Source organism: Lynx rufus, unplaced genomic scaffold (genome assembly GCF_022079265.1).
Source record: "Lynx rufus isolate CCGP_SWC_20201006 ecotype Redwood Valley unplaced genomic scaffold, mLynRuf1.p SCAF_6, whole genome shotgun sequence".
In the NCBI taxonomy this organism is placed as follows: domain Eukaryota; kingdom Metazoa; phylum Chordata; class Mammalia; order Carnivora; family Felidae; genus Lynx; species Lynx rufus.
Genome location: NW_025814878.1, coordinates 89,009,316 through 89,037,214, shown reverse-complemented (window position 1 = coordinate 89,037,214; position 27,899 = coordinate 89,009,316). Strand labels below are relative to the sequence as shown.

At 38.2% G+C, this 27,899-nt stretch overlaps 1 protein-coding gene across 1 annotated transcript; it reads right to left on the bottom strand.

Annotated features, from left to right (window-relative positions):
• Positions 1-19: 19 nt before the first annotated feature.
• Positions 20-27,549, bottom strand: LGSN (lengsin, lens protein with glutamine synthetase domain). Its single transcript, XM_047101548.1, has 6 exons — positions 27,524-27,549; positions 23,798-23,864; positions 12,821-12,950; positions 11,890-12,087; positions 4,786-4,952; positions 20-1,219 (listed from the first exon to the last, which is right to left on the bottom strand). Exons 1-6 carry the CDS (start codon positions 27,547-27,549, stop codon positions 20-22), a joined length of 1,788 nt encoding a protein of 595 aa, XP_046957504.1.
• Between the last annotated feature and the right edge of the window lie 350 nt (positions 27,550-27,899).

Genomic DNA, 27,899 nt, shown 5'->3' with positions numbered 1-27,899 from the left:
AAGAGTTAAGGGTGCTATTCTAAATAAAATATTCTAAGAATTTATTTCTCTCTGCATCTGTTTCTTCATTTTCCAACTCATATTTTTTCATGGCAACAAAATAGCGAATAAAAGTTTCCCCGAGAGCCTGTCTCAGGCATTGATCTTCCTCCAGTGCCACAAGAGCATCTTCCAGTTTCAAAGGAATCTCGGAAGGTTTTGACTGATAGAGGTCCGTGCTGTCATCTGGACCAACCAGGACACCATCGCTGCTTTGAAGTCCATCCAAGCCTGCAGCAACAGTAGCAGCCAACACCAGGTAAGGATTCGCAGTGGCTGAGCCCAGTTTGTTCTCTATCCGGGTGCCTTTCTCACCATGACACTTGATATTAAAAGCACAGCTGTTATCATTGTATCCCCACGTTGTAGGCACACTGTCCTTGAGGTCTTTACTCTCCTTAGAATAACGCTTTCGGCAGCTAACAGCGGGAGCCATCAAGCAGCTGAGAGCAGCGGAATGCTTCAAGAGTCCTGCCAGCCATTTTTTCCCAGTGATCGTGAGCTCCTCAATCCCAGAACTGCTGCAGAACATGTTTTCCTTCCCATCGACATCCCAGAGACTGTGAGACAAAATTCCTGAATTGCAGAATCCAGTCTCAATGAAAAAGCTGGCGATGTAGTTATATTTCCTTGCCACTTCTTTGACCCCTGTTCTAAGGGTAAATGCATTATCAGCTGCACTGATGCCAAATTCGGGCAAAAAACAGATTTCCATCTGACCAGGCCTGGTAGAGGAGGAAAAGCTCTCAACATTGGCTCCTGTGTGATACAAACCATCAACGAGTTCCTGTATGAAAGGCTGGTCATGATTATTTAGCAACGTTGAAGCAGGAAAAGATATGGTCTTTGAATTGATAATTTCAGGCACGGCAAAAATGCAAAAATCATAGATGAAGGCAGAGAGCAAGGAAAAGCCAGAATCTTGTAGCTGGCTCAGTTGCCTCTTGGCAATGTACCTTGGGGAAGTCAGAAGAGGTTCACCGGTCACAGTGAATGTGTCACATATCACTCTTGCCGTTCTCTCAGCCCATGGCAACACTCGAAAGGTTGAGAGCTCTGGCATCAGAACTATGTCACTATTAAAACATGTTGCTCTTATGTGATCCACTTCGTCGTCCTTAGGATTCGGTATCAATTCAAGATAACCTCGAGGCATGCAAACGCCATGGATCACTTTTTCCTAAAGAAAGTAGACACAGCAATCAGGTTTTGAAACTTGAAAACAAACAAAAGGGTGGAGGTGGGGGTGAGACACTGCTGATGAGGAAAAAAAAAATGTGTCTAATGTCTGCTGGGTAACATTAGCTTAGTATCAAGTAAATTTCAAATATTTTAAAAATAACCCCCCAAAGTTACTTTTATAAGCAACTGTTAACCTTTTTAGCCTTCAAGGCTTTATATGTTCTTGGATCTGAAAGTAGCAGTCCTAAATAAAAGGTACAATGATAAAATGTCTATCACAAACAACAAAGGTAAAGCCTTATGAAATTATTTGAAATGATTATAACCTAGCCCTTTTCAAAGCACTTTTTATTTTATGGCATAGTTGCTAATACTTCAGATAAGGTTTTATTTTGGCTTATTCTATTGTAATCCACACAGTTAACTGAGAATCCTCAGTTCTTCCCAGAGAGACTAGTATGGGTCAATCCTAGGACACACATGACAATTATCCTATTCTAGGACACACATGACAGACATCCTAACACCAGAGGAACCGGGTCTACTGAAAGCTGCACTTCTGTCTTCAGTCATTTTTATAGCCCACTAAGAATGACTGCCTCGCAGCCTCACAGTCCCAGAAACTTTGCCTGTGAGCTAGAGTTCCAAAATGTTATAGCCTTCAAGTCAGCCATGAACTGGATGCTACCAAATCTGACTTCTAGCCCGAGGTCTTTCACCAATTACCTATGCGAAGTTAGGCAAATCACTGGACTATGTGCTATCAGCTTCCATGTCTGTGAAACAAAAGTGTTAGACTAGATGATTGCTAAGACACTTTCTAGCTATATACCTCTTGGGGTCAATAGATTTGGTCATTTATTTAACTTTTGCTATGTGCCAGACAACAGGGACATGATGAGGTTATAAAGTTGAGCAGACACATAAAACAATTTCTAGAAATAGTGTCATAGCAGTATAACAAGGCTTCGTGTGTTGAAGGTTACACTGATGGCAGAGAAAGCTAAATATAAAGTCTGGTTCCCATAATGTCAGTGTGCATCATGAGGTTAATAAAACATACTAACATTCTGTGAGCCAAATTGTTTCTTATATTACCTCCAATCCCAAAGAGCATGGGTAGCAAAAAGGGGCCAAAGCTAGTAGAGGCAATCTACTGGTCCCTCTTCTGCCTTTGACCTTAAGCCACTGTCTTCTTCACTTTCCACCATCTATACACATGTTTTCAAATGCCATTTGGCTTAGCTGATCCAAATCTGCTTTTGCCAGTAATAAAGTAGAGAAAGTCAAGCACTATTCAGTTATTCAGTGCATGCTTAATTTTTCAACTCCCTCAAGGACCTGTATACACACATACATATTGTGGAATTTTAGAGTACTTTAATATAAAATCCTTTCATTTGAATTTTTACTGTAAGAAATAATATTATTTCCCTAGTTTTCAATTTCTTCGTTTGAAAATCTGTCATTTTGTATGTATCTAACATGAGGGGTAATATTATTTTACTCATGAGACTTCCGAGAGTTCCTGCAATTTAAATCTGTTTGTACTCACTTGATTGTGAACAATAAAGAACAGCTTGTTACCATTTCATTCCACTAGGCCTTCACAAATTTAAAGAATAGTAAAAAGTCACACTGTATTCTTCAAACGATTTAATCTGTATTTTTCCGAGCAATCTTTGTTAACACTATCATTTTCTTTTTTCGTTTTTGGACATTCTGATTCAAACTACTCTATTAGTAGGGGGAAATATATAAATATATACAAACATGTCATGTTCATGACCACAAATTAAGTTACCTTGTATATATATAAGGCACTAGAACAACTTCACACCCCAATATAGATCACCAGGAATTCAATACTAATTCTTGCAAAATAGCTTAAATCTCTATAATAACTGAAATTTGGATCACAACAAAGTCCACCAAAGTCCACCATCTGTCACCATACGACGTTATCACAATATTATTGACTATATTCCCTTTGCTGCACTTTTCATCCGCATGGCGTATTTATAACTGGAAGTTTTGTACTTTGTCATTGCCTTCACCTATTTCACCCATCCCCTACCCCATACTCCCTGGCAACTATCAGTTTGTTCTCAATGAATCCGTTTCAGCTTGTTTGTTTGTTTGCTCCTTTGTTTTCTTTTTTTGAGATTCCACATGTAGATGGAATCATATGGTATTTCTTTCTTTATCTGACTTATTTCACTTAGCATAATACCCTCTAGATCCATCTATGTTGTCACAAGTGGCAAGATCTCATCCTTTTGGTGGCTGAGAAATATTCCACTGTATATGTGTTCCACATCTTTATTCATTTATCAATGGACACTTAGATTGTTTCTGTATCTTAGCTATTGTAAATAATGCTACAATAAACGTAGCGGTAATATGTCTTTCCAAATTTGTATTTTCATTTTTGGAGGGTAAATAGCCAGTAGTGGAATTACTGAATGCTATGGCATTTCTACTTTTAATATTTTAAGGAATCTCTATACTGTGGTTTTCCACAGTGGTTGCACCAATTTACATTCCCGTCAACTGTGCACAAGGGCTCCCTTTTCTCCACATTCTTGCCAACACTTGTTATTTCTTTTTTTTTTTTTAACACTTGTTATTTACTGTCTTTTGGGTACCAGCCATTCTGACAGGTGTGAGATTATATCTCATTGTGGTTTTGACTTGCATTGCCCTGATGATGAGTGATGTTGAAAATTTTTAAGAAACAAATTTGAACCTGTTGGAATTCTTGTAAAAAAAAAAAAGTGTTTTTGGGATGCTCAGTTTTTCCCAAAATAAAACAAATGATAAAATTACAATTTAATATTAAAGTGATGAAAGTAAGATATCTCTTAAAAATAAACTTCAAGGATGCTTAACTTTTACACTTTCATATGTAATACTGACTAACATCCCTTCCTTCTAAGAAATGTTTCAGTGATGCAATAAATCAGTCATTAAAAAAATACATGACATAAACTGGAAAAAAAACCTCAAAAAGTCTCAAAACATATCCAAAACTACAATATTTCTTAATATCACTATTTTCAAGAATTTAATCATATTCATTAAGTCATCCAACAACAATAAGGTATTTTCTTATCAGAATTAGAAGCTGAAAGGGATGTTCTTTTTATCTAGCAAATTCTTACTTTTTAATCTTTTTTTTTCATTTGATATTTGCTCTTGGGTCTTCTGTTGCAATTTTCTCATGTCAAACAAAATATAATCTTCATAATTGCAGCAAGAGAGAAAAGATAATTCTATAGAGGGAAACTATTCAAAGCAGAAAAACTAAAATTACCAGTCTTAATTAGTTTTGTATTTCTATCGGGTAAAGGAATTGCTGCTTGGGCCTTGAAAGTATATGTTCAGCTCCTTAGGGAGCAATAATGTGTTTGGGGAGGGACAAGCAAGAAAGAAAATAAATTATTGGTTTTCAGCTTTAATTACTGTATAGATTACAAGAAAATAAGAAAGATTAGTTAGGACCATTTGCTTGCTCATGGTCATGAAATTACATTTAATCTTAACTCCACCTGTAAAACTCACTTGGAAAAAGTGTGCAGGGATACTCTTAGATCTGGACACACCATGGAGGTCTGTTGCTTCAAATCGCACAAACTGTAGGTGATTTTTGACCATTTCTTGCTTAATGTGCTTCATTCTAGAGGAGATATGGGGTGTGGTCGGAAGCTGAGTGCCATCTCTGGTGTTATCTGTAAAATAGAGAATGGCCCTAAGTAGTTAGATCACGATGAACTGAAAAGCAAAAGAGAGCTACACAGTAGTGGCTTCGTCACCATGATTGTTAACAAAAGCATCATATACTCATATACTCATATACTGTTATTGGCTTAGAATTGGGGATCTTACCCTTCTTTCCCTGCCTTTACCATATTCCCAAGAACATGGTCTCTAAACAGCCTTAGAGACTGTTTAGCACTTGGGGGTAGGTGAAAGATAACCTTATGTGAATAAGGCACCACACAAGTCTGCATATAGATGACTATCACTGAAAAGACTGAACTTCTTGAACTAACTAGTAATGCCTTCATTAGAAGTTCCTGTATGATTAAAGGCAAAAGTGTTTGGTTTTTGTGTATTTTCTGCGGGTTTCCATTTTGTGTTTCTTGTTTTGTTTGCCAAAAGGATTTTATAATGGCATCTAAATCTAAGACATCTACATGTCACTGTCAGATTTAAATTTTAAAATCAGTGTGAGTGAGCAAACAAAAGGGTTCTTCAAGGATGAGTGTGTGAGAGAGGAAAAATCTAGAGTATTCAATTTTAAAACCAGAAACCTAACCCCAAATGTGCGTGTGTGTGTGTCTATGTGTGTGTGCGTGTGAAGGTAGGTATGTATATATTTTCAAGGCATTTAAGGTAGACTGCAAATTCTAAAACTTCAGAGCTAGAAGAGAGTTTGGAGATAAATCACCTAATTCAACTAACTGTCTAGCTTGAGTCCCAGAGAGGTACAGTAAGGTAGTCCAAATCATGCTCTCAGTCCAGTGCTGAAATTGAAACTAGAAACCAGACCTCTTAACTCCCAGTTGGTGACTTGTTACCATAAAGTGAATGAATATATATAAAGCACATAGATCTAAAGGATCTGGCACATAATACACATCATACATGTCAGCTACTGTCCAAACTTTGAGGAGAGGTAGCGGACCGTGATGATTCAACACACACACTGAAGCCTATCTGCCTCCCTCGGAATCCTGCCTGTGCCCTAGACACTTTTTTTATCCTCTCTGTTCCTGGGCTCTCTCACTGATGCAATATTACCCTCTTCATAGGCTTGCTGTGACGATTAAACAAGTTATTTAACAATCCCTGGCAGACATTAAGCATCATATAAGTGCTTCTGAAACGCATAAAGTGAACACAATTACTCTAACCCTAGTAATGGTACCATGATCATGTCTGAATCTGAATACTCATCAATCTGTCACATCACTGATGTTGAGCAGCTATAATTTTAACGTGATACCTGAATATCCTTTTTTGATATATAATTGGCTTTAAAAATAGGCATAAAGATTGACAGTTTAAAAACACAGATTAAGCAGATTTTAAGTATGTGAAGCATGAGGAAAACAAATTACTGGTTCCACCTCTACAAATATATTAGAGATAATGTCCTGTCACTGATACATTTGGCTACTCTGAGACTCCTGAGGCTTTATAACTACCTTCCATTTAACACAAACAATTAAGCTGTAGCAATTACAATGTTTCATGCTAAATTAGCAGTTGCTGTCTTCCCAACCTATCCTGAAGTATTGGGTGTTCTGCCCAGGTTGAACAATTCTCTTTACAGAAAATAAAACTGATAAGCATTTTAAAATATGGAAAACTTCTGGGGCCAGTTAAGGGCTGACCTCAGCTTAGGTCATGATGTCACAGTTTGTGAGTTGGAGGCCTGCATTGGGCTCTGTGCTGACACCTGGAGCCTGCTTCAGATTCTGTCTCCCTCTCCCTCTGCCCCTCCCCTGCTCTCTCTCTCTCTCTCTCTCTCTCTGAAAAATGAATAAACATTAAAAAATTATAAAATATGGAAAATTTCAGACAAGCAGTATTCTAAAAATAATAAGCAATTAATATATAAGCTATAAATATTTTAACAACATAAAAAAATCAGTATTCATCTCCTATCAAAGGAGGAAGGTCATTTTATTGGTTCATCCGTAATATAATCACAGGCAATCTTATTAGTTCTTTGTCTTACCTGTAGCTTCTAACATTTCTACAATAAATATGCATTCTTTTAAAATAAGAAAAGTATGTATCCACTCAAAATATGTTGTTTAGTTACCATGTATTATTTATTTATTATTATTATTCATTGGACATATATCTAGGAAGAAGCCAGAAAAAGCCCTGCCCTCATACAGCTTTATATTATTGAATGGGGGAACGATAGACAATACATATGCCATTGAGTGCAAAGGTGGTATACTTTACCATGGTTAAAAGTGCTGAAAATAAACAAAATATAATCATCTGGAGTAATAATTCTATGAGATCTGATCACAGTGCGGACAGGTCTAACCCCTGATTCATTCAAAGATTGCCAAGTTGACCTGTGGCTGGACAATAAGTAGATGTATTCATTTGCTAGGGGTGCCAAGACAAATTCCACAGACCAGGCGACTTACGTACAAATTTATTTTCTTACACTTCCAGAGGGTAGAAGTCTAAGTTCGAAGTGTCACCAGAGTTGGTCTCTTCTGAGAGCCCTCCCTCGTTGGCTCGTAAATGGCTGTCTTCACATGATCTTCCCTCTGTGGGTGTCCTAATCTTCTCTTCTCATAAGAAGAGTAACATTCATTACTCCTTTTAAAAACCTATCTCCAAATACAGTTACAATGTGAGGTATGAGGGGATAGGATTCCAACCACCCACGAATTTGGGGCAGACACAATTCAACCCCTAACAATATATCATCTCATTTCCATTTTCTTGAGTCCCTATCACTACCCACCATATTGTATAATCACATGTTTACTTTCTGTCTTTCCCCACTTGCATGTCAGTTCCAGGAGAACACTTTACTTGCTGCTGTATCCCCGGTACCTGCAGCAGTACGAGCATATCAGAGATGCTCAATGACCACTCCTTTAATCCTTTCATAAAGGGGTGTGTGAATAAATTAATTAATTAATAAACCCTGCATGATTTGACCTCATCTAATTAAGAAGTAGAAATTGGCATCACATGTTTTGGTAATTTGATATCTTTTTTTTTAATTTAAAAGTTTAATTCTTCCATCAAATATGAGAATTCTATGCAATCTAATTTCATTTTCAAGGAATCAACTAATCTTACTGTATCGTTGTCTGAATTTCTCTTCTTCAAATAGATCATACTTGTTAGTTACAATTAAACCTTTTGGTCAGGACTTCCCAGATGTACATGATGAATAGCAGGCAGATAATTGCTAGTTCGGGGACTCATTTGTTTTTCTTGCAGTATGGTTCCTGGGAGATGTTCTCCTTTCCTATCCCCTCAGAGGACTAATAAATTAAATCAATCTGCTTTTACAGAGGAAGTTTTCCTGCTGTGAGTGTTTGGCGGGGGGGGGGGGGGGGGTGGGGGGGGGAGATAAGACAACACTACAAAAAAAATTAAAATTAAAATAAAACCTCAAAGCTCTATGGCAACTAAAATGCCTTGGAGAAATGTTGTCTGTGTTCAGTGACGATGAGGACATATTTCAGCTATAGAGAACAAGCTGTGGTCACTTATAAAAGGCAGATTGAATAGGTGTTTGAGCTTTCAGAAATGTCAATTTAAAAAGGGAAAAGTGCACCAAAGAGTACTGTGCAACACATTTAGCTTATGGAATATGCCTTGGATGATGTGCCACACTCCGTTCCCAGGGCCTGCCCTCCTTCCTCCACATGGCTTCTCTGACAGACACCCTCTTAGAGCAAATGTGACCCCACTCTCCAGAAGTGTCATGTCAGCCCAGGTGGCAGAATAACCAAGTACAAAGCAGCAACAAAAACAAAAACAATAAAAAAAAAAAAAGTCCGGAGGGGGGGCCTTCTTTGAAAAAAATATATTTTTTTAAGTCAGAGTGGTGGGGCACATGGGTGACTCAGTCAGTTAAGCAGTTAAGTGTTGGCCTCTTGATCTCAGCTCAGGTTATGATCTCATAGGCTCATGAGTTCGAGCCCCAGGCATCAGGCTATATGCACTGTCAGTACAGTCTGCTTGGGATTTCTCTCTCTCCCTCTCTCTCTCTCTGCCCCTCCCACTGCTTGTGTGTGCCCTCTCTCTCTCTCAGAATAAATAAATAAACTTAAAAAAAAAAAACTTTTTTTAGAGTCAGGGTGGTATCACAGAGAAGAAAACACCATGTTAAAATTTCTAGCATTTATTGGGGGATGGATTTTTCATACATATCTTTAAATTCTGTAATGGTGGTTTGTTGCAAGCTATAAACTTTTTGGTGCTCTGGGCCTATAAAAAAATTAATCTAGCCTGGGGCCAAAGAGGGAACTTCTGAATGAACCAAACTGAGTTAATAATGATACCCATAATCCTAGTCATAGTCGGTTGGTGCAAAGAGAGCTCATGACACAAATTCCTTCCACAGATTTTTTTGATGTAAGACTAAGAAATGGTAAATTTCATCTCAATTTTATGGCTGAGACTATATGAAACAAGGGTCACAAACTGTTCATGGAAGAGCCAATGTGGCTAGCAGATGTTTTCTCACTGGTTGTCTCACAGTGTTTGGAAACATTTAAAATAGTTGACACTTGAAAATCTGAAAATTGCGTAGAAAAATCTTCAGTTCAAGCTTCTTTTGAAGAAATTAAATTTGGTACCACTGGGTAATTATTTCTCCATAGCAACCACTGGCTGGAGCTCTGAGGTGGCCTGAAATGGGGCACAGATCCTCTAATCCATGGGTTGGCAAATGCTTTCTGTAAAGGGCCAAAGAGTAAATATTTGCAGCTTGGCAGACCGTATGGTATCTGCTCTCGTAACCACTCAACTATGCCGCCGTAGCACAAAAGCAGCCATAGACAATACATAAACCTTACTTACAAAACATGGCCAGCAGGCTGAATTTGTCCTGTGGGCCACAGTGTGTCAACCTCTGCTCTAGTTCCTCACAGCCATCATCACTGTTTCTTTATACAAGCCCACCTTACTCATTTGTATTATTTACCTGGCCCCTATGGCATTAGCATCAATAGTTCCTGAGGCTAGACTGTCAGCGCTCACCTGCATTTCATGGAGAAACTCACAAAGCCAACGCACAAAGAAATGCAGAGATGAGAAATGCCACGGTGGGCAGAGCTGCCTCACAAATATGTTCACATCCTAAGTCCTGAAACCTAAAGAATATGTTAAACTGCAGGCAATTAAGGCTATAAACCTTAAAATTGGGATATTGTCTTGGATTATCCAAGTGAGTTCTTAAAAGCAGAGAACTTTCTCCAGCTGTAAGGAGAAAAGAGATGTAGAAGAAGGAGAATTTGGAGAGGTTCCAAACGTGAGAAGGATTTGACTGATTGTCTTAGTCCCGAGACACAGGACCACACAGAGGCTTCCAGAAGGCAAGGGCCACTCCAGGTGACAGCCAGCAAGGAAACATAAACCTCAATCCTACAACCCCAAGGAAATGGATTCTCCCAACCATCTGAATGAACTCCCTAGAATCGCTGGATAAGAATCCAGATGGACAACACCTTGACTTCAACCTTGCAAAATCTGAATCAGAGAAACCAGTTGAGACAACCCTGACTTCTGGCATACAGAACTATAAGGTAATGAATTGTATTCTTTTAAGTTACTAAATGTGTGGTAATCCATTATGGTGGCAATGGAAAACTAATACATATGGAGTCCTGATAGCATTCACTTCTCAGGCTCTAGTTCCTCCTTAGGACCTGTGTGTAGTAAAGAATTTAACCTTACCAAAGGAGACCTCCTTACCCTTGGCTCCTGGAAGATAATCTCTAAGACTTTGGAACACCCTGCCTAACGAGAGTGTCTTTGTTTGTGATCTCTGGGCCACACTAGAAAATCTAATAATGTCATTTTTCATGGGAGCTTTGAGTCATGTTGTATCAGCTTGACCCCCCCAGAGAAGCTGGAGACTGAGGTCTGCCACATGGAACCCCGCTATGGAGCTCCTGTAAAGACTCTGGAGACCAAGACTCAGGTAAGCTTCCCTGGTTGGCAATACTCCATGCATATTGTCACACATCATTGTCAGAAGAGTGGTTCTGTCCATGACTCCACTGGGAGAAGACAAGTGGAGGCACCATGCTTCGAACTTTCCTGGACTCCCCCTGCTGGGTCTCTTCCCTTGGCTGATTTTAATCTGTATTCTTTCACTGTATTCTTGAGTATAATAGTTTTCAATGAGTTCTGTGAGTCCTTATAGCAAATTATCAAAACTAGGATTAGTCTTGGGGAATTCTCAAACTTGCAATTGGTGTCAGTAACGACGGTGGAAACCTAACTTCACACCCTGTCATATTTCTGTCTTTTCAAACCTTGTTTGTTCAACCCTCTTATCAGGGATTCCCTTATGGAATAAATATTTCACTTTTTTAAATTTGTTTAAGGATTATTCATTTTTCAGAGACAGAGAGAGACGGAGCATGAGGTAGGGGGAGGGACAGAGAGAGAAGGAGACACAGAATCTGAAGCAGGCTCCAGGCTCTAAGCTGTCAGCACAGAGTCCAACGCGGGCTCGAACTCACAGACCGTGAGATCATGACCTGAGCCAAAGTCGGACACTCAACCGACTGAGCCACCCAGGCGCCCCAATATTTCATTTTAACTAGTTTCTGTCACTTGGATCCCAGAGATTTTTAACCCATACACAGATAGACCAAAATACTTCTATAGCTATTAATAAGCCAGAAACTTAAAATAAAAGAATTTCACTTTAAAAAAAAAGACTAGAAAGATCATCCATTGCAACCCCGCCATTTTCTTGATGAGCAGCCTAGTGGTTAAAGAAAACTATAAGGTCTTTTATAAATGATAGGTATATAAATTCTTCGATGACTCCGAGACTAGCGTTCCTCAATCAAGGCCACATTGTCTCTATTTCAAATACAAATTTGGGGGCAGTGGCTAGAATGACACGTGAGTTTGTTTCCCAGTCCTTACCAGAATGGCTGGAGTTTGTGTTAAATTCGCTACAAGGAGCACTGGCTGATGTTTTGAGGCGGGAGGGTTTTATCACTGTTGTCTGATTCTCAGAGTCCTTGTCATCTTGTGGCAGATGAGAGTCTGCAGAGCCAGGTCCCACAACTGGTTTGCTCATATCCCCCAACTTGTGGCACACCATTTGGTATCTGATCCTTTCTTTAATAATAAAGAAAAAATGTTAAGACACACACTGCCTTGGTTTTCAACCGTCTTTTAACATGATATGGAGAGGAATCTTTGAGAAAATAATTTATTCCTGGGCAGTGACATACCAAATGAGGGGCAAGGGGAAAGGTCTGCACCGGTTGCAGGCCATAAGGGGGCACATGGTCTGCAGAAAATTTTAAAGCAATAATAAAATCGATGAGCACCCTGCTTGCTTTTTATTGTTACCATGTACCAGCCATCCCTGTGCCCCTGCCTTGGAACACCACTGTTCCTGGATTGCATCTCTTGCCCAGATTAACTCCTAGTTTCAGCACTGTTTCCGATCTATTGAGTTTGGTTGAAATTCCAGCATGTGGTATGAAAACTTGTTCCACATCTTTATCGTGGCCTCCCAAATCCTTGGCAATGATCTTTGCAATCAATCTCAGAGCAGAAATGTGCTTCCCTGCTTATGCATATGTTCTCTCTGTTGTCTTCTTTTTGCCCCACTATCAACCTAGTTCTGCTCCCTTTACATTCTAAATATTTTGATTGGTTATTTTTATATAGTTTCATTATACCCTTATATTTGCTATCTTTTGTGTTGCCTATGTAGAACTAAATTTCATTTCTTTGTTTTTGTTTCTCCCTTCGATGAAAAGAAAAGGTTTTGTAAAAAGGAGAACTAAATAGAGATTGCAATTGACATCATATTCCTGAGGGATAAGAGTAACTAAGTTACCTTTTGAGTTGGATATATCCATTTCTCCTACTTCAGTTGAAAATAGATGTTGTTTAGTAACTTTCTTTCTTGTTCTTCTTAATTTACTCATCCTGTTGGCTTCAGTCTCATTACCTTCATCTCTCGTGTCCTGTAATAATTAATAAACAAAAACCAGATAACAGATTGTGCACACAACTAAATCTGGATGTCAGGAAAGCATGGTGACTGGATAGTTAAGTTTTAAAGTGAATGTAAGAGACTTTTATAATGAGGTAAATTTTGTCACTTCTGTCACTTGAATAATTCAAAATTAACAAGCCCAATATTCTGTTTACAGGCTGGATATTCTGTACTCCTTTTATACCTGGTACAGAAATATAATTAAATAAATTGGGATCTTGTCCAACTAGTCAAGATTTTAATCTTTATTTTTTACTCTGGGATATTTTATATTATCCATGCCTAAACCCATTTAAGCGTAAAATCCTCTTTTTATGATTTCTATCTTTTTTTGGATCTCTAACCTTTTGACCAAAAGCACAAGTACCCGAGGAATTAGATTCTATTCTTTCTTTTCTCTTACCCTCAGCCTTACTGCATCAATATTTACTTTACTTCAAAAGTAAATTAAAATATAAAAAATAAAATAAAAAACGCAGTTGCATTTGTACGTATTAGTTTCTATGGGTAGAACAAATGTTATACTCAAAACAGTTTTATAGCTTGGGAAAATGTAAAGAAAAATATTTTAAAACAAAATAACTTCACTTTTACAATCAAGTTCTAATCCTTGACAGAATTCTTCAATAGACCTGTCAAGGGCTATTCCCAGCAAGGAGCTGGGCAGTGAAGCAGGGCCTGAAGGGGGAAGAGCTCGGGCATCTCTGCGCCAACAGTGGGCAGAATCACCCCTGCAGTCCCAGGACATGAAAGCTAACATTAAAAAAAAAAATAAGAAAAAAAAGCAGACATTAGTATTTTTTATGTTTTTTTTTTTTTTTTACAAACTCCTCATTGTAGTGTGAAGGGAGAAATAAGTGGCAGGGTCAGGGTCAAAAACTATAGTCTAAAATCTTTTGAGCTATTGTCTTTTTGAAGAGCAGATTCTGAAAGATTCTGTATCTGGGAGCAAGTTATCTGGGGAACAGCTGTACACATTTGTCAATAAGACCAGTTCAGCCTCCAAAAGCTAAAAGAAGAAAACAGAATTCAACCTGTTGGTGTTTATATGTAACCAGGACACATTGTTATTATTGTTACTACGTTTTAAAAGGTATATTTCATAGGATACAATCTTTTTTGCCATTTTAAAATTTCACATCTTAGGGGCGCCTGGGTGGATCAGTTGGTTGAGCATCATCCGACTTCAGCTCATGTCCTGATCTCTAGGTTCATGAGTTCCCCCACATGGGGCTCCCTGCTGTCGGCGGGGAGCCTGCTTCGGATCCTCTGTCCCTCCTCCACTTGCGCTCTCTCAAAAATAAATAAACATTTTTTAAAAAATAAATTAAAATAAAATAAAATAAAATAAAATAAAATAAAATAAAATTTCACATCTTAGAAAATTGTGGTCCCCTCTACTCCAGACAATTTTATATTTGAATGATGTGATACTTATTGTGAGATATACAAGTTTAATTTTTCCTAGCAGTTTATCATTTTATTTACATATTTTCCAATACACTTGTGAAAGAATTCTGACAGTGATATCCTGACTTTATTGTACGTATTCAACATTTCTAAAATTGCATTGCCAGAAATATACATCATATAATTGTACTTTTGGTAAATGTTTCTGTAAATACATGACCAGCTTTACTAAGAAGTCTTGTTTAGACAAGGAAATACTTGGTCAGGTATGTAAATATGAAAGAAAATTGAGCAGACTAACATTTGTGTTAGTTGACCCATTAGGTATCCCTTATATACAGATAGAAGAAATCAAATGAGATAGACTTTAAGATTTCCTTCAGCTTTAAACTGTAACCTGCAATTGAATAGCAGTGTGCTGAAATCGAGCCCTTTGTCAGGCACATTTCTCAGCATAACCCTCACAGTAATAGAATCTCCATTTTACAAATGAGAAAAGTGAGACCCAGAATAATTTGCCAAGGCCTCAAGAGGGAGTGAGAGATGTAGTTTACAAACACATCTTCTGATTGCCAAAATGCCATTCTGCTTCCCAAATGCCAGAGACGCCCATTTAGAGAAAGTTCATTTTAATAAGAGTCACCTGTGAAATTTTATGCTTTTTAAATGTTGGCAATTAATTCAAAGTATAAGGTAGGAAGTAAAGAAGAAAAGAAAGTTTCTCAACTACTACACAGCCAGGTCTCAAAAAGACCGGAATGCTGCTCAGAATATGCAGTTCTGGAGGCCCCCAGCACAATGAGAGCAGCGGTGACGGCGTATCTCTTCCTTAACGTTGGTATTTAATGTGGTCCTGAGACATGATGGTCAAAACATCTAACTGTTATTACAGCTAATAAAAAATAAAAAATACTTTTATTGTACCTACTATATGTCACATCTCTTCTAAATGTTTTGCATGTATTAATTCATTTAGTCTCAAAACAACCCCTTGCAATAAATATATTATCAACTGAGTCAAAGGAATACTAATTAACTAGCTCAAAATCACATTTCTCATAATTGGTAAAGCTAAGGTTTGAACCCAGACATTGACTCCAGATTACAAATACTTAATGCATCCTTAATGAACACCTCCAGAATACCCCTGCATCATTGCTGGGATGCTGGGAAGCGTCATTGCTGGTTCTAGAGGGCCCCTGCAGGGTGAGATGTTAACTCTTTAGCTGATGGATCATGAAAGTTCCAAAAGCCCAAGAGGAATAGTAGGCTAGCTACAGAAGTTAGGAGGGTTGGGGGAGCCTTAAGTGACTCTTATCAGCACCTGTTTACCAACTTGTTTAGAAAATTTTCTTGATCTGTCAGACATTCAGCAATATAGTTCCAATTTACAGATCTCCTGGTTGCACCATTATGTTGGACAAGCAGTGCCTGATGTATGTAGTAAGCACTGAAACAGACATTAATCCTTATTATTATTCCCTAGGCACTCTGCATTACTGGGGTTGTCAGTGGGAAAGATACCTCCTGGGTATCCGGGGCCCCTGGCTCTTGGGAGATGGCTCTCACTGAGTCAGGCCCTAATCCTTTATCTGAACAGCTCTAGATTCTGAACAATAAACTAGGGGAACTTCTCAGAGAGGTGAGGGTATGCCAAGCAGTCGGAGAATTCTCGGGGAGGGTTCCGAGAATATACTCATGCCTGGACTCTATAGTACTACTACTATTAAATAGGCAGAATATTTTATAAACAGTCTCCACACAGCCAGGGAAACTAGGCCAAGCTTAAAAAGAAGAAGGGATACATACGCTGAAGATAGAGAGAGGTGAGGTAAGGCAGGTTGGAAGAACCGGGAGCACAAGCACAGATACACAATTTAATTTTGATCACATGACATAAATATGCAAATCCAATTCATGCTTAGCTTAGACAGTCTCAAAATTCCACTACAGTAGGTTGATCCTGACTTGATTTGACATTCCCAACAGAGAGGCTTTTCCCACTTCAGAAATGTTTCTGCTGTCATTCCATTAGAGGACTCCTTTGTCTCATACATGGGACTGGCCTCAAAGAAGTTTTCATATTACAAGAATTTTCATAATTCATGTTTCTCTCATCACAATTGTTGCTTTTGAAAGTTGTTTTATGGCTTAATAAAAGTTTGTCATTTTGCATTTCAACCCAGTGGCTTGATCAAATTAACTAAAAGAGGCTTAATCTAAAGGGATTGTGCCAAGCATTAAATTTAGACCCTAATTTGACCTAATAAGTTTCCCTTCAATGTATTAACCAGTGTTATTTAGATTCTAAATATCACTGATTTTATTCATTTACTTTCAATTTTCTCTAACAGCTACTTTTTTAATATCAATACTTTAAAAATCATTGTTTTGTCTCCTGTATACTGGCTAGAGTCTGAGGTATAATCACGAATGCATTTACCAAACACTCTGACTTCATTAATGATGGGGTGCAAGAAAAAGAAAGCAAACCAAAAACAAATCTCATCAAATTTTAACCTCTGTGAGAAATAATGGGAGAGGCACCTGAGTGGCTCAGTCAGTTAAGCGTCTGATTCTTGGTTTCCGCTCAGGTTGTGATCTTACAGTTGGTGGGTTCAAGCCCCAGGGCCAACTCTGCACTGACAATGCAGAGCCTGTTTGGGATTCTGTCTCCCTCTTTCTCTCTGCCCCTCCCCTCCTTGCTCTCTCTCTCTCTCAAAAATAAATAAACATTTTTTTTTTAATAAATAATGAGGGGTGCCGGGTGGCTCAGTCAGTTAAGCATCTGACTTCAGCTCAGGTCATGATCTCGCAGTTTGTGAGTTCGAGCCCCACATAGGTCTCTGCACTGACAGCTTTGAAGCCTGGAGCCTGCTTCAGATTCTGTGTGTGTGTCTCTCTCTGCCCCTCCCCCACTCACACTCTTTCTCTCTCTCTCTCTTTCAAAAATAATTAAACGTTAAAATAATTTAGAAGAAAAGAAAAAAGGAGAAAAAAGTATCAATGATTATCAAATTTAAAAGAATATGTCAGGGAGAAAAGAGTATGTCTTCAGTTTCCTTAAAGTGTGCTCTTCAAAGAAAAAGGGAGGAAAATGTATTCAAAATATTTACAGAAGAGATACTTCAAAGACACATCACAAACTTACATCAATGAATCTAAAACCATCCATACCCATTAACTACTAGTTTTACTTCTAACAATTTGTTCTAAGAAAATAATACAAAATATAAAGTCATGCATGTCCAGGTTCACTTTTTTTATAATAGCAAACACTTGAAAGCAGAGCACAGTGAAGTAGGAAGAGTGGAACAGATTGTGGTCATTCTGTTCAGTGAGTTCACCATTTAAAATGAGTGTTTCCATTTCCTATCTTTGTCACCTGGATTACCACAAGAGTTACCAAAATGTCCTCCCTGCATTCTCCATTTTTACCCATCCTCCACACTATGGCCCATGGTCCTTCTTTAAATCACAATGTTGGTATTACTATTTCTCTGCTTAGGTTGCAGCCAGTTTCCCCCCACCTTTAAGAAAAATTCAGATTAGTATTCTCTGAGGCCCTGCAGAGGCCAGTCTCACCAATGCCTCCAGACTCCATAGCTGGCCATTTGTACACACAAACCTTATCTCCACCCATTCAAAACTAATTTTATCATTCCTCTGTCCCACACTGATTTCTTTTTTCCTACGCTCATTGGTTTTCTAGCCTGTCCTAAGGAAATGTAATCTACTCTTCTGGTCACAGCTCAAAATTAACCCCCTGGACAATTTGCTGTAGCCACTCCATTCAAAGATGGCTGATTTTTTTTTTAAATCCTCAGTGAAAGCAGATCCCTTATCAAATTTTGTAATCAATTATTGTCTTCTTCATCACAATTGGTAAAATATTCAGCCTTCTCTTAAAAATCTCTGCTTTGTAAAATAATTCTCAGTATCATTAAAGTAGCTTCCTTCCATTTGTATACTTTTCTCTCCAAACCACAAGGCAACAATTAGTTTTTGGGGTTCCTTAAGTGCCAAGGATATATTTAGGCATCCCTTCTAGAATTAAGAACCGCTGCCACTATAAACCAAGGAAGTACTTACAGCCTCAATATCCACTTGGGCAAACTAGGGTAGAGATTATGTTGATCTGATTATGGCAATGGCTGTAGGGATGGGGAAAATGAACATACTACAGATATATTTGGGAGGTAGACTTAACAATTTGGTGATTGACTTGATATAGGAGGTGCAAGAGACAGAGGGTCAAAGGTGATAGGTTTCTGACTAGAGATCTCAGGATGAGGAGGAGACCTCAGACAGGAGTTGCTGGGTTGTTTTGTGAACATATGGATCCTATGATGACTGTGTCTTCTGAAGGCCTACAGCAAGCAGGGGTCAGAATCCAAGAGATAAAATGGAAGTAAAGAGCATAGCCTTGAAAGTGGCTAAACCATTAAGAGAAAGAGCAGAGACTGAGAAAATAAGAGGACTAACCTAGAGCTGAAAAAGGACAACACTTAATAAGTAAACAAAGAAATGGAATCCCAAAAAGTAATCAGAGAAAAAAAAAAATGACAAGAAGGTGAAAGAAAAAGTTGGGACAGAGTGGTTTCATTGATAGCAAGAAATAAAAGCTGTATTAAAAGAAGGGAGTACCAGTAGGCCTACTACTGAAATGATAAATAAGGTTGATATTAAGACTAGTCCATTGTTGAGAAAGAATAAAATCATGCCATTTGAAACAATGTGGATGGAACTGGAAGGTATTATGCTGAGTGAAATAAGTCAGTCAGAGGACAGATATCATATATTTTTACTCATATGTGGATCTTGAGAAACTTAACAGAAGTCCATGGGGGAAGGGTAGGTTGGAAAAAAAGTTTCAAACAGAGAGGGAGGCAAACCACAAGAGACTCTTAAATACAGAGAACAAACTGAGGGTGGATGGGGAGGTAGGGGAGAGGGGAAAAGTGTGATGGGCATTGAGGAGGGCACTTGTTGGGATGAGCGCTGGGTGTTGTATGTAAGACGATTTGACAATAAATTATATTAAAAAAAAAACATACGTTGTATAAATGTACATCTTCCATATTATCAAAAACAAGAAAAAAGGAAAAAAGGCTAGTCCATTGTGTTTTACAACTCGAGTCACTAGAGGCATTGGTAAAGGCAGGTTCAGTGGAAGAAGGTGGACACCAAAGAGTTGAGGAGGGAATGAGAGATGCTTAGTCCAAGGTCCACACACTACAAACACAACAGAAATATTCTCTACTGTCAAGCAGAGACAGTCAGAAAATACACCTCAAAAATAACAAAAGAAAGAGACAGAGACTTTGACCACTGGAGAAGTGCTGAAGGGTCTAAGAAAAGCGTATGTTGCTTTTAGGAAGAATGGCTTACACATATTTAAATGCTTAATGAAAGGAGTTAATAAAGAAGATGTTGAAGGGAGAAGAAGAAGGATAAAGCAAGGTCCCTGAAGGGGCAGAAAAGATGGAAACTAGAGTTGAAATGAAAGGTTTAACTTTAATATATCTTCCTCTATAAGAGGAAGAAAGGAAGACAGAATGTTAGAAGGAAGAGAGAAGAAAAAAAAATTAAGGAGGAAAGGGAAATTAAGAGGAGGAGGGGAAGAAGGGAATTGTCATCATCTAGTGAGGGCTATTCAGGTGACATAATTGTGCCTCATGACAATTAAGTTCACCCAGGAAGTGGCAGAATCTGGATGCAAAACTAATTTTAAACATTTGTTCTTTCTTGTCTATTTTGGATAAGAAAGGTAGCCAGTTATGAAGCTTCCAATTTTCTTCTCTGGGTGGGAGATGCACAGTATTAGATGCACAGATGACAGTATTAGAATGCAAGACTAGAGGTTTAAGAAAAATGGAAATGGTTGACATTGCCATAGCAGAGAATTCAAAAAAGCCAACTCAGGAAACAAAAGTGCCGAGTGCCCCACAGAAATGGGAGATTTTTTAAGTTATAGTGGCATCAATCTGTACAGGTAAATTATTTTTCCTCCAGCAAATTCTTCCAGGATTGAGGTTTTGTGAAGATACAAACTTAGGAAGACAATAACAAAAATAAGTTAAGGATACTGGCAAGAAAGATGAGATATGGAATCCAAGAGAGATGAAATGGGAAATGAAACCAGGAAAGACCGACAAGGGGAACCTAGTCCAAGGACTGGAGAGTCTTAGAAGGTGGCATTTTATATATATCCTTGTGCCGAATATATTGACTAGAATAAAATAGGAATTGAGTAAATATTTTCTAATCAGTGAATGGCAACCAAGGCCTACTTTGTTGGAATATAAGGCAGAAGGGAACTTCAACTCAGATCTCTCCTTCATAAGTGATTTAAAATGAAATCTTTGGATATCCAATAGAATGAATGGGTTGATGTAATCAAAACACTTTTCCTAGATAAAATGTTACTGGATTCCCTCAGTTTTCTCAAGGTGAGCTAAGAGAAAGGAATCCCTGCTGGGGAGCTGCTCTGCAGTGACTCTGTCCCTTCACCCCATTAATTCCACCTTTCCTTTAGGGTTTTCCTCACTGTATTTATCCTCAAAGCCACACCTTATCTTCAAGGTTATGATTATGTCCTTTAAGACATACACAAAATCTTATTTCCTATTTTTCCTCATAGCATAACTAAAACATGCTGATATTTCAAAAGAATTTTCTAAACATTAAGGAACAATAAAGAAGAAAATAAAAAAGAAAGAAAAATTTTTTTTTTAATTTTTTTTTTTCAACGTTTATTTATTTTTGGGACAGAGAGAGACAGAGCATGAACGGGGGAGGGGCAGAGAGAGAGGGAGACACAGAATCGGAAACAGGCTCCAGGCTCTGAGCCATCAGCCCAGAGCCTGACGCGGGGCTCGAACTCACGGAGCGCGAGATCGTGACCTGGCTGAAGTCGGACGCTTAACCGACTGCGCCACCCAGGCGCCCCAAAAAAGAAAGAAAATTATAAAACACATGCTTTCTATTGTCTTGGTCATTAGATATATTTTCTTCAGTTCTGATCTGTTCCCTGTCTTACTCAAGACCTGTCCAAAGTATTTGCCTTTTTAGTTCTCTGACTCACCAACCAGATAAATAACCATCCTTTGGAAACTTATTTGGAAACCTAGAACACTTCTTTATGGTCTACTAAGTGATTCACTCCTTCAACCAAGCTGTTTCTGCAAAGTCACTGTAGTCTTACCCTAAATTAGAGTCCCTGATATCATTAAGGACAAAGACCCAAATGACCATCATTTCCCAACTTAAAGAAAATAAGACATTCTTAAGGAGACATTACCCACAGATCTACTTATTTCCAACTCTAATTCTTCATCTATATATTTTTTAAATAATTTTAATCCTTAAGCTATATTGCATTTTAGGAGGTTCCATCTGAATACATGGATCTCTGGAGACTTTTGTTACAATGTTCTTTATTACAAATGCAATAATCCTCATTGCAAAAACTCAAAGGTCAGAAGCTCATGAAATAAAATGGAAAATTTTAAAAACAGTAAGAGTCCTCTGTTCTCCTCTAAACTTTAGATTTTTTGACAAGCAAATATTTTCGGAAAGTCATTTCTTACCACTCCAAATAACTCTTATAACGGCTCATCTTCTAATATAAGTTCTTTAATAATTGTTTCTAGTAATGATTTAATGTGTCAGTACTGATTGGGACTAAGCACATTTTGAAATATATCAAAAATAGAAACTGAAAAGAATAGATATAGTACATTTATACACCTTGTTGACAGGAGACTTACTGGAGCCACCCTCTTTGTATGAAATTCATTCATTTACTCAGCAAGTACTTAGTGAATATCTAGAAGAGGCCAGTCACTGGTTTGGATGCCATAGGAGAAATAAAGATGAGCTACTTGTTCCATGGAACATAAATATAATATGTGATAGAAAGTGGTGTAAGTATATTATATGAATGAGGAAGGTGCCCCTAGAACCATCTTGCTGATGCAATAGCTGAGTCTTTGAAAGTTATAGTAACTATCCCCCCTGACTTCACACCTAGAAAATAGCAGAATCCAAGTGTGTGGTTTGAAATTCTTCTTTCATTTTTTCCTCTTATTTACAAACTTTACAGACAACAAAATAATGAGTTGTTGTTGTTGTTGTTTTGAGAGAGTGAGATAGAGAGTAAGCAAGGGGGTGAGAAGTGGGGGTGGTGGGCAAAAGATAGAGGGAGACAGAATCCCAAGCAGGCTCTGTGCTATCAACACAGAGCCAATTGTGGGGCTCAAACCCACGAACCAGGAGATCATGACCTGAGCTAAATCAAGAGTCAGGGGCTGGATGGGGCACCTGGGTGGCTCAGTTGGTTAAGCATCTGACTTCAGCTCAGGTCATGATCTTAGCATTCCTGAGTCTGAGCCCTGCACTGGGCTCTGGGCTGACAGCTTGGAGCCTGGAGCATGCTTCAGATTCTGTATCTCCTGCTCTCTGCCCCTCCCCCCACTCGTTCACTCTCTCTCTCTCTCTCTCTCAAAAATAAATAAACATTAAAAAAATTTTTTTAAAGAGATGCTCAACCAAATGAGCAACCCAGGTGCCCTCAAGCAACAAAATATTGAAAACTAAAAATGTTGCCTTTAAGAATGCGAAACACTGAGCAGTTTTATATAAAAGGCAGCAGGAAATTCAAGTTGATTTTTTTTAACTTCACATTTTAACACAGAGTTCAGTAGCATCCCTGTCTTTTGAGGTAAACAGGTAAAGGTAACTACAGATACATTCCTTGGAAGTTACAGAGAATCAGAATTTTACTTAACTATAATGGGCTAAAAATAGGATGCGCTATTTGGAAACATGTCAGGTTTGTCATCCTCAAGCACATTTGTGGTGGGGTTGGATAGTCAATTGTCAGGGATGACCCAGATAGTTTCCAGTTCTCACCACTTTTGCAGTAAAATAACCTAGATCCAAGTTGGTAGGTTAGATGGAACCCTGTTCCACCTATATATCCATCTCCGCCCAAAAATTTAGAGAAACTATCATTATAAAGAGCCTCTATGTGAAAGAAGGGCCACAATGTTAATTATTGGCTGCCCCTACGCTGTAAATGATGTGAAGTTCTCGGCATCTCACTTCCATTCCAACAAGATGGCAAAATATGCAACAGCAGAACCAAGCCTACAGCCAATCTCTCCTCTGCAGGTAAGATCTTGAACACAACATTCTATATGAGAAAAGTGTGGAGAGTCAATAGTTTCAGAGAGGGGAAAAATGATTTTATAAACATCTAACACCATGTTATTTTCACAATATGAAGCTAAAAAACAAATGAAGCTAAAATAATAAAGGACAAAAAGTTTGGTCAATTTCCTGAGCTTGATGCTAGTACTGGCCTTCTTTTTTTACTGAAAAATAAATTTCCATATTTACCTGAGAAATGAAGATTTTGTCTCTAAAAATATCCGTGTAAATAGGATCAAAGTAATTTTTGCAGTCTCTGTGATGGGCATAAAAACAAATATGTTTCAAAGGTGAGAGAAGATTTGTAGAAAAATTTAAATATACATGTAGTATATAATATATATTTATGGTAATGAGTTCTATAATATAGAGTGAAATAAGATCCAAGAACATTATAGAACTGTCAGCAAAGATATCAGCTAATTGGCCGCTGCAGATAAAAATATTGGGCCTCATCAAAAAAGAATATTTTCAATGTGACAGGAGGAGTTCCATCTTTTAAAAACAATGTGATGTGTTTATGGCTAGAATACTAAATATAGTTCTGGTCACTGCCCCTGGAAAAACATTAATGGGCTAGAAGTGGATCAATATGTGTTTATTTATATAAATGTATGCCACATGTAATTGTTATCATTATCACATAGAAAGGCAAATAGGGGCACCTGGGTGGCTCACCCAGTTAAGTGTCCAACTCTTGATTTCAGTTCAGGTCATGGTCTCACGGTTCATGAGATGGAGCCCCAGGTTGGGCTCTGTGCTGATAGTGTGGAGCCTGCTTGGGATTCTCTTTCTCCCTCTCTCTGCCCCTCCCCCACTCTCTCTCATAAATAAACAAACAAACAAACGTTTACCAAAAAGGGTAAATAAAGTTCTACCATGTAAAAGAAAAAGTGCAAAACTCCTCAAGGCTATAAAAATGAAAACTTAAGGGAAACACTGCTGGTCATCTACAACATAGTAAAGTGCATATGATGAATAACTCCTGTTATTCAGTAGTTCTGAGCACTATTCTAAGCCCTGGACTTGTATTAACTCATTTAATCTCTCACAAAATCTCTTCCAGTCAGTACTATTAATGTCCAAATGAAGCACAGAAAAATCCAATACTTTGTCCCAGCTCACCCAGCTAGTAGGTAGTACAGCCAAGATGAAAACACAGGCATTCCGGTTTCAGGGAGTGTATTAGGTATGTGAAACACAAGCCTAATTTTTAACATCAAGAGAGGTACTAAAGGGAGGTAGACTCAAGGTAAATAAAAATAAACATAAAATGAACTAAAAACCTTGAAATCTAAAAACAAAACTGAATGTTTAAGAGACAAAACATATTTAAAATATAAAAATAGAATCAGAAAGTCTATACAGAGTTGCCCAAACAAGCATAAAGCAGGGAAAAGAGGGTAAGTTGGAGTAGGGAAATCTCTAGTCTTGAGTCCTACTTCTAGAAAGTCAGTCATAGCTTCCCACAGAGCTTCACTTAATGCCCCAACACACACACACACACACACACACACACACACACACACACACACACGATACAGGCTGCAGAGTAGGATGAACCTCTGGTCTCACCCAGATGGGGTCCATTCGTCCTGCAATCTGGAAGCATCACCCCTTTGTGTCTACCTGTGCAGGTGTTTTCCTCTGTGTCTACCTCACAGATGCATAATTTACAGGGCAGAGAACAGATCTTACCCAACTCGCTTGGCATATCACCCAGCTCAGGACCACACGAAAGGTTGTGATAAATAGCTTTTAATTATTATGATGTCCTGCCATTTCCATCAATTTGCAACTTCACACACCCACAGGGTCTACTTTCAGGAATAAGAATGTGTTTTTGATCTATTGTCTGTTCACTGCTGCTGAGAATTTGGCTGAACACACGACTTTATGGCATTGTTTTGAATAGAGAATCTCAGTAAAATATTCTTTAGGGAAATACCAGATCTAAGATTAATAACTGTTCATTTTCACTGAAGATTCTACCAAAAAATTTGTTCAGGCTGGGGAAGTAACCACCTGGGAGAGTTTCTTCACATGCACAATCTGCCCTTTTGATTCATCGAGTCTTTGTTCAGCTGCTGTGTTTTTTGCAGTTAACCTCATGCTGCTGCAGCTCACGCTACCAAAACATCTGGTATGGAACAAAATCATTGTCCTTTTCTAGATATTAGTTAAGTAGAAACGGAATGTCACACACCATCTCCCTCCCACCTTCCATATTCTTTCTCTTCCTGAGAATATGACCCTACACAGGGTAACCACAGGGGTTATTCAGAGGAGAGTTGGGTCAAGTGGACACCAACACTCACTTTTATTACATCTAGTAAATATAATGTTCTATCCCAGTTATCAAAGAACGTTTTCCCAAGACACAGGGTTTGTCTCTTGCCATGAAAATTGTGTACTTCAAAATCATATTGCTAGTTTTTCTATTCTCCTAAGAGTGAATGAATACTCAACATTTGGTCTAGACTGGTCTTGGGAGACTATGACACTTAAAGATTTTCACAAAAGCTGGGCCACCTGGGAATACAGCTGGGGGTGGGAAATACAGTTTTGTCATAGGCTCAGGTGTAATAAAACCTAGACCAAGAAGAAGTTGAATAGTTAGATGCCAATATTTGAAAAGGTGAGTGAGTTACCTGTGTGGCTCAGTTGGTTAAGCATCTGACTCCTGATTTCTGCTCAGGTCATGATCTCACGGTTCTTGGGTTTGAGCCCTGAATTGGGCTCCACACTGACAGTGCAGAACCTGTTTGGGATTCTCTCCCTCCTTGTCTCTCTCCCCCTTCCCCTGCTCATGCTCTCTTTCTCTCTCAAAATAAATAAAACTTAAAACAAATTTTTTAAAAAGGTAATGATGTGCATTCTAATTACTTTCCCGAAGTCATCATTTATTTTCAGCTCCAAATTTACTTTCAGATAAAATCATTCTATTAAATGTGTCCATCATTTGACACCTCTGACAATGACAGGACACTGTGTGATGAGCCACAGCTACTCTTCAGTGAATCCCCTCTTCACATACTGTTACCCAGTTTCCTTGTGGAAAGTGCATTTGTTGTCTCCATCCCAAAGCACACAGCTCACACTCATTCTACGTAGCAGTGACCCCACTCTTCCTTAGCCTTCAAGCTGTCTTCTCCACTAGATGGAGGAGGGGGGATCAGGTCTATTTTCTCTATGCCTCTATTTCAAACACAGTGCATTGTCCTACCACTATGCTTTGCACTTAGTAGATGTGCTTCTTGTATTTTATTTTCTTAAATCCATCTAAAGAAAACCCACATTCTCCAAGATTCGACCACAATGCACCTCCCAGTCTACCTTTCAGTCTTCCAGAATGGTCTGTCAGAAATACAAGAGTAAAAGTTGGGTACATACCCATTAAAAACTAGTGAGAAGTGCTACATGTTGACAACTGAGTATTTTAATACATTCTAGAGCAGATGAGAGGCTATCACTATTTAAATGCCATGCATTTCAATTATAATTTGAAAATGGGTTCTCACCTTTAGCCACTTAACCTCAAAGCATTTTTATTATGAGACAAAAGCTTTGAGAAAAACAAAGATTGTGCTCTTAAAAACAACCAAAATATGCATAAAAGAATTCTACACCATCCTTATGCTTCCTAAATGCAGTGCCTAGTGAAGTTATTTTCAATGATTATTCAAACTAAATGAGCTTTTCTAATGCAAATTCTGAATTTAGTTTTGATTATATTTATAAACTCAACGTGTAGTAGAGGAGAGAGTGTCTTCACCAACTTCTCTGAAGCAGACATAAAACAAATATAATCATGCTGCCCTTATTCATACTGGCACTCAAATAGTTCACATAGAATAATAAAAAGCTTTGCTGTCAGTATTTTGGTAAATAACATTTTAACCATTAACTTCATACCTCCTGTAGAAGGTCCCCTTCATCATCCATCTCACACTTTTTTATTTAAGTCCACTTTGGAAACCACAATCCCCAACAAATGCGTTCAACACGTATTTATATGTATACCTGAAACAAACACGGCAGATGATGAATTCCATTGAGGCTCTTTTCCAGAGGGGTCTGGCAGGTAATAAAAGATAAACACCAGACTCTGATGTGTCATGCCCAAGGCACAGTATGCTGGAAATGCACTAGAAGAGTCGAATGACAAATGCTCATTTATGCCTGACTCCCTACAAACAAAGGACATTGCAGAGCTTAAAACTGTGTTGATTGACTTTTTCTCCAACATACTGAATTTTGTTATATAACAATTGTATTCTAGAATGAACTC

What these genes read in the sequence shown, in the direction of transcription:
- LGSN (XM_047101548.1), bottom strand. Translation starts at nt 27,549, where the DNA reads ATGATGAAGGGGACCTTCTACAGGAG. An exon ending in AAGGGGACCTTCTACAGGAG is followed by an intron (nt 23,865 to 27,523) that starts GTATGAAGTTAA and finishes TGCCCATCACAG; the next exon opens with AGACTGCAAAAATTACTTTG. An exon ending in TCCCTGCACACTTTTTCCAA is followed by an intron (nt 1,220 to 4,785) that starts GTGAGTTTTACA and finishes TACTTTCTTTAG; the next exon opens with GAAAAAGTGATCCATGGCGT.